This window comes from Oncorhynchus gorbuscha, unplaced genomic scaffold, assembly GCF_021184085.1.
Source record: "Oncorhynchus gorbuscha isolate QuinsamMale2020 ecotype Even-year unplaced genomic scaffold, OgorEven_v1.0 Un_scaffold_1501, whole genome shotgun sequence".
NCBI classification, from domain to species: Eukaryota; Metazoa; Chordata; class Actinopteri; order Salmoniformes; family Salmonidae; genus Oncorhynchus; species Oncorhynchus gorbuscha.
The window spans coordinates 103022-114131 of NW_025746263.1; the positions used below are offsets into that span (position 1 = coordinate 103022).

At 44.6% G+C, this 11110-nt stretch overlaps 1 protein-coding gene and 1 non-coding gene across 2 annotated transcripts; one reads left to right on the forward strand and one right to left on the reverse strand.

Moving 5' to 3' along the window:
• Positions 1-19: 19 nt before the first annotated feature.
• LOC124023139 (ras-related protein Rab-11A) lies at positions 20-8760 on the reverse strand. The gene is made up of 5 exons (XM_046337669.1): positions 8586-8760; positions 7410-7605; positions 1761-1954; positions 376-456; positions 20-199 (listed from the first exon to the last, which is right to left on the reverse strand). The coding sequence occupies exons 1-5, from the start codon at positions 8623-8625 to the stop codon at positions 63-65; spliced, it is 648 nt and encodes a 215-aa protein (XP_046193625.1). The 5' UTR covers positions 8626-8760; the 3' UTR covers positions 20-62.
• Positions 8761-8963: 203 nt separating this feature from the next.
• Positions 8964-9035, forward strand: trnaq-cug. The gene has a single exon. It is a non-coding gene; the product is annotated as a tRNA-Gln (tRNA).
• The last annotated feature ends 2075 nt before the right edge of the window (positions 9036-11110 follow it).

An 11110-nucleotide genomic window follows, 5' to 3' on the forward strand; every position in this document is an offset into this window, starting at 1 on the left:
GGAGTAGAGGTGGGGGTACAGGGTATATAAGGGGTAGAGGTGTAGTGGTAACATGGGCGGGGCTAGATGTTCTGACAGCACTGCATCTTTGGTTTGTTCTCAGTGGGCTGCACCTGGATGTTGACCACATTGTTGCTAGGAGACATGTCGCTCTCCTGACGCTCTGACATCTGCTTCTGAGAGACGATACGATAGATTTCTGATGGAGGGGAGAGGGAGAAGAGAGAGATGATTAGGTCGTATCCAGTCTGTCTTGCCAAGATAGCAGATCAAATCAACAGGTGTGACCACACACACACACACACACACACACACACACACACACACACACACACACACACACACACACACACACACACACACACACACACACACCTGTCAGAATGGTCTGGAAAGCCGTTTCAACGTTGGTGGAATCCAGGGCTGACGTCTCAAGGAAAGACAAACCGTTTTTCTCTGAAGGGGAACAAACAAAGTCAGAAAATAAGTTAGAGACTGTACCCGTTCTGAAACAAACAACTCCCTAAGTTAGAGACTGTACCCGTTCTGGAAACAAACAACTCCCTAAGTTAGAGACTGTACCCGTTCTGGAACAAACAACTCCCTAAGTTAGAGACTGTACCCGTTCTGAAACAAACAACTCCCTAAGTTAGAGACTGTACCCGTTCTGAAACAAACAACTCCCTAAGTTAGAGACTGTACCCGTTCTGAAACAAACAACTCCCTAAGTTAGAGACTGTACCCGTTCTGAAACAAACAACTCCCTAAGTTAGAGACTGTACCCGTTCTGAAACAAACAACTCCCTAAGTTAGAGACTGTACCCGTTCTGAAACAAACAACTCCCTAAGTTAGAGACTGTACCCGTTCTGAAACAAACAACTCCCTAAGTTAGAGACTGTACCTGTTAGGAAACAAACAACTCCCTAAGTTAGAGACTGTACCCGTTCTGGAAACAAACAACTCCCTAAGTTAGAGACTGTACCCATTATGAAACAAACAACTCCCTAAGTTAGAGACTGTACCCGTTCTGAAACAAACAACTCCCTAAGTTAGAGACTGTACCCGTTCTGGAAACAAACAACTCCCTAAGTTAGAGACTGTACCCATTATGAAACAAACAACTCCCTAAGTTAGAGACTGTACCCGTTCTGGAACAAACAACTCCCTAAGTTAGAGACTGTACCCGTTCTGGAAACAAACAACTCCCTAAGTTAGAGACTGTACCCGTTCTGGAACAAACAACTCCCTAAGTTAGAGACTGTACCCGTTCTGGAACAAACAACTCCCTAAGTTAGAGACTGTACCCGTTCTGGAACAAACAACTCCCTAAGTTAGAGACTGTACCCGTTCTGGAACAAACAACTCCCTAAGTTAGAGACTGTACCCGTTCTGGAACAAACAACTCCCTAAGTTAGAGACTGTACCCGTTCTGGAACAAACAACTCCCTAAGTTAGAGACTGTACCCGTTATGGAAACAAACAACTCCCTAAGTTAGAGACTGTACCCGTTCTGGAAACAAACAACTCCCTAAGTTAGAGACTGTACCCGTTCTGAAACAAACAACTCCCTAAGTTAGAGACTGTACCCGTTCTGGAACATTCCACAGGAATGAATGCATAAAAAGTGACATTAAAACATACATTTTTGTGAGACCGCAGCATCATCAATGAAGGAAAGTAAAAAAATATATATAAAAAAACAGAAATGTATCTTTTTCAGTGTCTGACACGTGTTCAGAAAGGACGAGGCATCTCTAACCTGCGAAGGCCCGAGCCTCGTCGGTGGGCACGGCCCGGAGGTGACGCAGGTCACTCTTGTTGCCAACCAGCATGATGACGATGTTGGTGTCCGCATGGTCTCTCAGCTCTTTCAGCCACCGCTCCACATTTTCATAGGTCAGGTGCTTGGCGATGTCATAGACCAGCAGGGCCCCCACCGCGCCTCTGTAGTACCTGCACCATGACATCATCAACAGTGGACAAAGAGGTCAATTTTATCAATAAAAGCCAGCGTACCATTATAGCCATTTTAATAACAGGGCACAAAGAGCTTTACAGTACCCCGGTCTAGACACAAATAGCTTTACAGTACCCCGGTCTAGACACAAGTAGCTTTACAGTACCCCGGTCTAGACACAAATAGCTTTACAGTACCCCGGTCTAGACACAAATAGCTTTACAGTACCCCGGTCTAGACACAAGTAGCTTTACAGTACCCCGGTCTAGACACAAGTAGCTTTACAGTACCCCGGTCTAGACACAAGTAGCTTTACAGTACCCCGGTCTAGACACAAATAGCTTTACAGTACCCCGGTCTAGACACAAATAGCTTTACAGTACCCCGGTCTAGACACAAGTAGCTTTACAGTACCCCGGTCTAGACACAAGTAGCTTTACAGTACCCCGGTCTAGACACAAGTAGCTTTACAGTACCCCGGTCTAGACCCTCAATGAGCTTTACAGTACCCCGGTCTAGACACAAATAGCTTTACAGTACCCCGGTCTAGACACAAGTAGCTTTACAGTACCCCGGTCTAGACACAAGTAGCTTTACAGTACCCCGGTCTAGACCCACAATGAGCTTTACAGTACCCCGGTCTAGACACAAATAGCTTTACAGTACCCCGGTCTAGACACAAATAGCTTTACAGTACCCCGGTCTAGACACAAATAGCTTTACAGTACCCGGTCTAGACACAAATAGCTTTACAGTACCCGGTCTAGACACAAATAGCTTTACAGTACCCCGGTCTAGACACAAATAGCTTTACAGTACCCGGTCTAGACACAAATAGCTTTACAGTACCCCGGTCTAGACACAAATAGCTTTACAGTACCCGGTCTAGACACAAGTAGCTTTACAGTACCCCGTCTAGACACAAATAGCTTTACAGTACCCCGGTCTAGACACAAATAGCTTTACAGTACCCCGGTCTAGACACAAATAGCTTTACAGTACCCCGGTCTAGACACAAATAGCTTTACAGTACCCCGGTCTAGACACAAATAGCTTTACAGTACCCCGGTCTAGACACAAATAGCTTTACAGTACCCCGGTCTAGACACAAATAGCTTTACAGTACCCCGGTCTAGACACAAATAGCTTTACAGTACCCCGGTCTAGACACAAATAGCTTTACAGTACCCCGGTCTAGACACAAATAGCTTTACAGTACCCCGGTCTAGACACAAATAGCTTTACAGTACCCCGGTCTAGACACAAATAGCTTTACAGTACCCCGGTCTAGACACAAATAGCTTTACAGTACCCCGGTCTAGACACAAATAGCTTTACAGTACCCCACAAATAGGTCTAGACACAAATAGCTTTACAGTACCCCGGTCTAGACACAAATAGCTTTACAGTACCCCGGTCTAGACACAAATAGCTTTACAGTACCCCGGTCTAGACACAAATAGCTTTACAGTACCCCGGTCTAGACACAAATAGCTTTACAGTACCCCGGTCTAGACACAAATAGCTTTACAGTACCCCGGTCTAGACACAAAGAGCTTTACAGTACCCCGGTCTAGACACAAATAGCTTTACAGTACCCCGGTCTAGACACAAATAGCTTTACAGTACCCCGGTCTAGACACAAATAGCTTTACAGTACCCCGGTCTAGACACAAATAGCTTTACAGTACCCCGGTCTAGACACAAATAGCTTTACAGTACCCCGGTCTAGACACAAATAGCTTTACAGTACCCCGGTCTAGACCCTCAATGAGCTTTACAGTACCCGGTCTAGACACAAATAGCTTTACAGTACCCGGTCTAGACACAAATAGCTTTACAGTACCCCGGTCTAGACACAAATAGCTTTACAGTACCCCGGTCTAGACACAAATAGCTTTACAGTACCCCGCTCTAGACACAAATAGCTTTACAGTACCCCGGTCTAGACACAAATAGCTTTACAGTACCAAGGTCTAGACACAAATAGCTTTACAGTACCCCGGTCTAGACCCTCAGTGAGCTTTACAGTACCCCGGTCTAGACCCTCAATGAGCTTTACAGTACCCCGGGCTAGACACAAATAGCTTTACAGTACCCCGGGCTAGACACAAAGAGCTTTACAGTACCCCGGTCTAGACCTCCAATGAGCTTTACAGTACCCCGGTCTAGACACAAATAGCTTTACATTACCCCGGGCTAGACACAAATAGCTTTACAGTACCCCGTTCTAGACCCCCAATGAGCTTTACAGTACCCCGTTCTAGACCCCCAATGAGCTTTACAGTACCCCGGTCTAGACCCTCAATGAGCTTTACAGTACCCCGGTCTAGACCCTCAATGAGCTTTACAGTACCCCGGTCTAGACCCTCAATGAGCTTTACAGTACCCCGGGCTAGACACAAATAGCTTTACAGTACCCCGGGCTAGACACAAAGAGCTTTACAGTACCCACCGGTCTAGACCTCCAATGAGCTTTACAGTACCCTGGTCTAGACACAAATAGCTTTACATTACCCCAGGCTAGACACAAATAGCTTTACAGTACCCCGTTCTAGACCCCCAATGAGCTTTACAGTACCCCGTTCTAGACCCCCAATGAGCTTTACAGTACCCCGGTCTAGACCCTCAATGAGCTTTACAGTACCCCGGTCTAGACCCTCAATGAGCTTTACAGCACAGTGGCTAAAAACTCTCAGGACTCCTATCCACAGCACAGTGGCTAAAAAAAACTCTGGACTCCTATCCACTAGGACATGATAGTACCGTGTCTGACTGGACTCCTATCCACTAGAACATGATAGTACTGTGTCTGACTGGACTCCTATCCACTAGAACATGATAGTACTGTGTCTGACTGGACTCCTATCCACTAGAACATGATAGTACTGTGTCTGACTGGACTCCTATCCACTAGAACATGATAGTACTGTGTCTGACTGGACTCCTATCCACTAGAACATGATAGTACTGTGTCTGACTGGACTCCTATCCACTAGGACATTATAGTACTGTGTCTGACTGGATGGTTTTGGTTTGTTGTTGTTATTAGCCTACTATACTGCAGAACCTATGATATGAAGCTGGTGAACGGAGGTGCGCCAACTAACTCCGACAGTTGAACTTGAGGTGCGCAAGAATGTTTTAGGCCTACCAGAGTTACTCCTATAATCTAACAATAAAATGCGTGTATATATTATAAACCCAGGGTCGGAAATCGACCCTGCTGCACGAGCATGCTTTTACACAGGACCTCGGGCTCGAAAGTCGAGGGTTCGAGACCTGCTACTTGCTGTTTCATTACATTGGTGTCAGAAGTGATTGGACCTTGCATCCACGACAGTGCGTGTGCTTGGCCGGTGAGCGCGTTCCTGTAATGTAATGAAACAGCAGGGAGCAGGTCTCGAACCCTCGATCTTCGAGCCCGAGGTCCGGCGCGCTATCGACTGTGTAAAAAGCATGCTCGTGCAGCAGGGTTGATTTCCGCGCTTATAAACCGTCCATTTTAAATTCAGGCTGTAACACAACAAAATGTGGAAAAAGTCCAGGGGTGTGAATACATTCTGAAGGTCCTGTAGAGATTCTTCACCTCCAGCTCCACAGGTCACATGATGGTAGAAATGGTTCAAATTGATTTCAGTTTTCCTTCATTTAAATCACCGGCCACTAGGATCACCACGTCTAGATTATGGCTTTATACAGCTGGTTGAGTGTGGTCTTAGTGCCAAAATCAGATTGTGGTGGTAAATAGACAGCATGCAATGCCCCGATGCAATGCCCCGATGCAATGCCCCGATGCAATGCCCCGATGCAATGCCCCGATGCAATGCCCCGATGCAATGCCCCGATGCAATGCCCCGATGCAATGCAACGGCCTGATGCGTGCAACGGCCTGATGCATGCAACGGCCTGATGCATGCAACGGCCTGATGCAATGCAACGGCCTGATGCATGCAACGGCCTGATGCATGCAACGGCCTGATGCAATGCAACGGCCTGATGCAATGCAATGGCCTGATGCATTCAGTGCTCAAATCTCAGACAGCTGAACTGTGAAAAGGACAATTATTGTTTTAGCAAAGTAAAAAAACAAACCAATAGGCTATGAAGTTTTGCATATAGGACACATCGAAACACAAGGAATAGTCTTATGTAATTAGTTATAGGCTGTTTTAAAGGACATGTAAATGAGGCTCATTTGACCAACATCCCTAGTTTATTGATGGCGCTGGCTACATTAGTGGCCGGCCTAATGGCTTACACACCGAATGCAGACGGTCCTTTATAGCTCCGTTGGTAGAGCATGGCAATGCCAGGGTCGTGGACTCGATTCCCAGGACCACCCACAAGTAAAATGTAAATGGTATATGGAATATATTACATGACTGTAAGTAGAGTCTGCTAAATAGAATATATTACATGACTGTAAGTGGAGTCTGCTAAATGGAATATATTACATGACTGAGTGGAGTCTGCTAAATGGAATATATTACATGACTAAGTGGAGTCTGCTAAATGGAATATATTACATGACTGTAAGTAGAGTCTGCTAAATGGAATATATTACATGAGTAAGTGGAGTCTGCTAAATGGAATATATTACATGACTGTAAGTAGAGTCTGCTAAATGGAATATATTACATGACTAAGTGGAGTCTGCTAAATAGAATATATTACATGACTGTAAGTAGAGTCTGCTAAATGGAATATATTACATGACTAAGTGGAGTCTGCTAAATGGAATATATTACATGACTGTAAGTAGAGTCTGCTAAATGGAATATATTACATGAGTCTGCTAAATGGAATATATTACATGACTAAGTGGAGTCTGCTAAATGGAATATATTACATGAATAAGTGGAGTCTGCTAAATGGAATATATTACATGACTGTAAGTGGAGCCTGCTAAATGGAATATATTACATGACTAAGTGGAGTCTGCTAAATGGAATATATTACATGACTAAGTGGAGTCTGCTAAATGGAATATATTACATGACTGTAAGTGGAGTCTGCTAAATGGAATATATTACATGACTGTAAGTGGAGTCTGCTAAATGGAATATATTACATGACTGTAAGTAGAGTCTGCTAAATGGAATATATTACATGACTAAGTGGAGTCTGCTAAATGGAATATATTACATGACTGTAAGTGGAGTCTGCTAAATGGAATATATTACATGACTGTAAGTGGAGTCTGCTAAATGGAATATATTACATGACTAAGTGGAGTCTGCTAAATGGAATATATTACATATAGATGACCGGTAACTTTCTCAAATAAATACAATTCTTCCCGGTCTCTTGTCCAGCTCCAAATCTTCCTATTGTAAACTCTGGATCAGCTTTACCTTCCCCAATCCTAACGTTAACCATTAGTGGGAAAAATGATAAACTGACCCCAGATCAGCATCTAGGGGCAACTTTACCCTACAGCATACTCACGCCGAGGTGATAGCCCGGTAGCGCTCCTGTCCTGCAGTGTCCCAGATCTGAGCCTTCACCGTTTTCCCATCCACCTGGATACTGCGGGTGGCAAACTCCACTCCAATGGTGCTCTTACTTTCCAGGTTAAACTCATTCCGGGTGAAACGAGAGAGCAGGTTGCTCTTGCCAACACCCGAGTCTCCTATCAGAACCACTGGAACACAAAATGAATGGCTGATGGATTCAATGCAATAAAATCTTTATTGACCCCAAAGGTCAGGGTTAGATTACACACACACACACACACACACACACACACACACACACACACACACACACACACACACACACACACACACACACACACACACACACACACACACACACACACACACACACACACTTCAATTTTTCTCTGCCTCAAGGGCCCCTACGGTTTTGGCCCCCAGGGCTTCAACCCATGTTAGCTCCTGCATTAATCAGGCCCTGCCAGCAGGTCAATGTGTAGCGATTACATGGGGATATGACATAGTTACATCAGGTGTAGCTACAAGATTCCATCACATAAAATATCTGACCATCACCAATTCACTTTTGCAGTGACACTGTCAAACATCCACAGTGGTGTGTAGCCAACGTTAAATTCTTAGTTTTATGCGCTTTATGTTAAACCAACGTGAAATAGAAAACAACAAAACAGATAGCCACAACACATGACATATGTCAAATTTAGATTAAACAGCACAGAAAAAAAACAGGAAAGGGAGATTATAACATCACATTATTTATCTACGGATGAATGTAGCTAGATAATAACCAATGTTCGTTGCATGTAGCTAAAATAACCAGCTGGCTAGCTAATCTAGCTAATCTAGCTATCTCGGGAAACACCCCGACCTCACTTAATCATACAAAAGTCAGCATTGTTTAGAAACAGCTGCTAACCTATTAACGTTAGGCGTTTGGGTACCTAACGTTGCAATCCAACTGCTTCACAATTTATGTTTATAATTTATCATCAATATGTAGTTTTCGTTTATAAAACAAATAATGTATCCGAGCTATTCACACACCTATATCATACTTCACAGACACAAATGAAAAGGTTTCACTGTTAACGTTAGCTAAACAGCTGCCTAGCTAACGTTAGCTACCTAGCTAGCTTTGATATCGAGGATCATGCTGTAATGTTACCTTTAAACAGATAATCGTATTCATCATCTCTGGTTCCCATTTTCTAAAAGATAAATATTTCGTTTGTATAAACTGTTTAAAATGCGACGATTTAGCAAATAGATTTTGAAACACTCAGCTAGCTAACGGCGACGGGTCTGTTTTCAGACTGACACTTCCGGGATTTTGTTGTGACGTTGGCTTGCTATGGGAGGCGGAGCAACAAAAAAGCAAACCAACAGCCGATATGCATTGCTACTATATGAATTGCAGACACTTCAAATAAAAATGCACCAGTGAAGTACTAGTCCGCCACAGAAAATAACCACTACAGTGCAAGGGTATTCTTATTACCTAGATAACAGTTATATACATAATATGGAAGGAGTTGGAGCACGGGGTTCTATGGTGTAATGGTTAGCACTCAGGACTCTGAATCCTGCGATCCGAGTTCAAATCTCGGTAGAACCTATGTTTTTATTCTCTCAGAAACGGCGCAGATCCACAGATAAGACATGTTCTGATGAGAAAGCCGATCAAAATACACTACGTTTATAAAACATCACGAATACCTGCTCATTCCATGACTTAATCAGGTAAGTCCAGTTCAAAGCTATGAACCCTTTCTGATGTCACCAGGAGAAGACACGTTAAATAAGGAATTCTAAGCCTCGAGACATGGAATGTGTTTCAGTGCTTTTCAACATGGTATGGTAGTAGATGCCAGTCGCACCGGTTTGAGTGTGTCAAGAACTGCAACGCAGCTGTTTTTGTTTTGACACTCAACAGTTTCCCGTGTCCACCACCCAAAGGACATCCAGACAATTTCAATCAAGAATGGTCTACCACCCAAAGGACATCCAGACAATTTCAATCAAGAATGGTCCACCACCCAAGGGACATCCAGATAACATGACACAACTGTGGAAAGCATTGGAGTCAACATGGGCCGGCATTCCTGTGGAAAGCATTGGAGTCAACATGGGCCGGCATTCCTGTGGAAAGCATTGGAGTCAACATGGGCCGGCATTCCTGTGGAAAGCATTGGAGTCAACATGGGCCGGCATTCCTGTGGAAAGCATTGGAGTCAACATGGGGCCGGCATTCCTGTGGAAAGCATTGGAGTCAACATGGGCCGGCATTCCTGTGGAACGCTTTCGACACCTTGTAGAGTCTATGGCCCGACGAATTGAGGCTATTCTGAGGGCAAAAAAAACGGGTGCAATTTAATATTAGGACGGTGCTACCAATGTTTTGTACACTCAGTGTGTACCTCCACATAAAAAAAATCATGATGAAATAAAATATTGGATTTGAAGAATAATGTGATTTACCACTAGGTGGCAGAATAGTTCTGATTAGGCTTCCTTTCTAGTACTAAACTCCACGGGGAATTATAATTATGAGAGGATCAAGGGCTAGGCTATCTACACTGACGAAAAATATAAACCCAACATGTAAAATGTCGGTCCCATATTTCATGAGCTGAAATAAACGATCCTGTAAATTTCCCATATGCACAAAATGCGTATTTCTCTCAATCTTTTCTTCACACATTTGTTTCCATCCCTGTTAGTGAGCATTTCTCTTTTGCCAAAATAATCCATCCATCTGACAGGTGTGACATATCATATGCTGGAGAATCATGCTCTTCTCTGATGAATCCCAGTTTCAACTGTACCGGGCGGACAGCAGACGTGTATGGCGTTGTGTGTGAGAGCGGTTTGCTGATATCAACGTTGTAAACAGAGTGCTGCATGGGGGTGGTGGGGTTATGGTATGGGCAGGATGGGGGTGGTGGGGTTATGGTATGGGCATGATGGGGGTGGTGGGGTTATGGTATGGGCATGATGGGGGTGGTGGGGTTATGGTATGGGCAGGATGGGGGAGGTGGGGTTATGGGCATGATGGGGGTGGTGGGGTTATGGTATGGGCAGGATGGGGGTGGTGGGGTTATGGTATGGGCAGGATGGGGGGTGGGCAGGATGGGGTTATGGTATGGGCAGGATGGGGGTGGGGCAGGATGGGGTTATGGTATGGGCAGGATGGGGAGGTGGGGTTATGGTATGGGTCAGGCATAAGCTACGGACGCCGAACACAATCACATTTTATCGACAGCTATTTGAATGCACAGAGATACTGTGACCAGATCCTGAGGCCCGTTGTCGTGCCATTCATCCCCCGCCATCACCTCATGTTTCAGCATGATAATGCACGGCCCCATGTCACAAAGATCTGTACACAATTCCTAGAAGCTGAAAATCTCCCAGTTCTTCCATGGCCTACTTGCTCACCAGACATGTCACCCATTGAGCATGTTTGGGATGCTCTGGATCTTTGTGTACGACAGCGTGTTCCAGTTTCTGCCAATATCCAGCAACTTCACACAGCCATTGAAGAAGAGTGGGACAACATTCCACAGGCCACAATCAACAGCCTGATTTACTCTATGCAAAGGAGATGTTGCCCTGCATGAGGCAATGGTGGTCACACCAGACACTGACTGGTTTTCTGATCCACACCCTTACCTTTTCTCTGTGAGAACA

Coding starts and splice junctions, on each gene's coding strand:
- LOC124023139 (XM_046337669.1), bottom strand. CDS start 8,625: ATGGGAACCAGAGATGATGAATACGATTATCTGTTTAAAG. Junction 7,606..8,585: donor ATACGATTATCTGTTTAAAG/GTAACATTACAG, acceptor TTTGTGTTCCAG/TGGTTCTGATAGGAGACTCG. Junction 1,955..7,409: donor TACCGGGCTATCACCTCGGC/GTGAGTATGCTG, acceptor GTCATGGTGCAG/GTACTACAGAGGCGCGGTGG.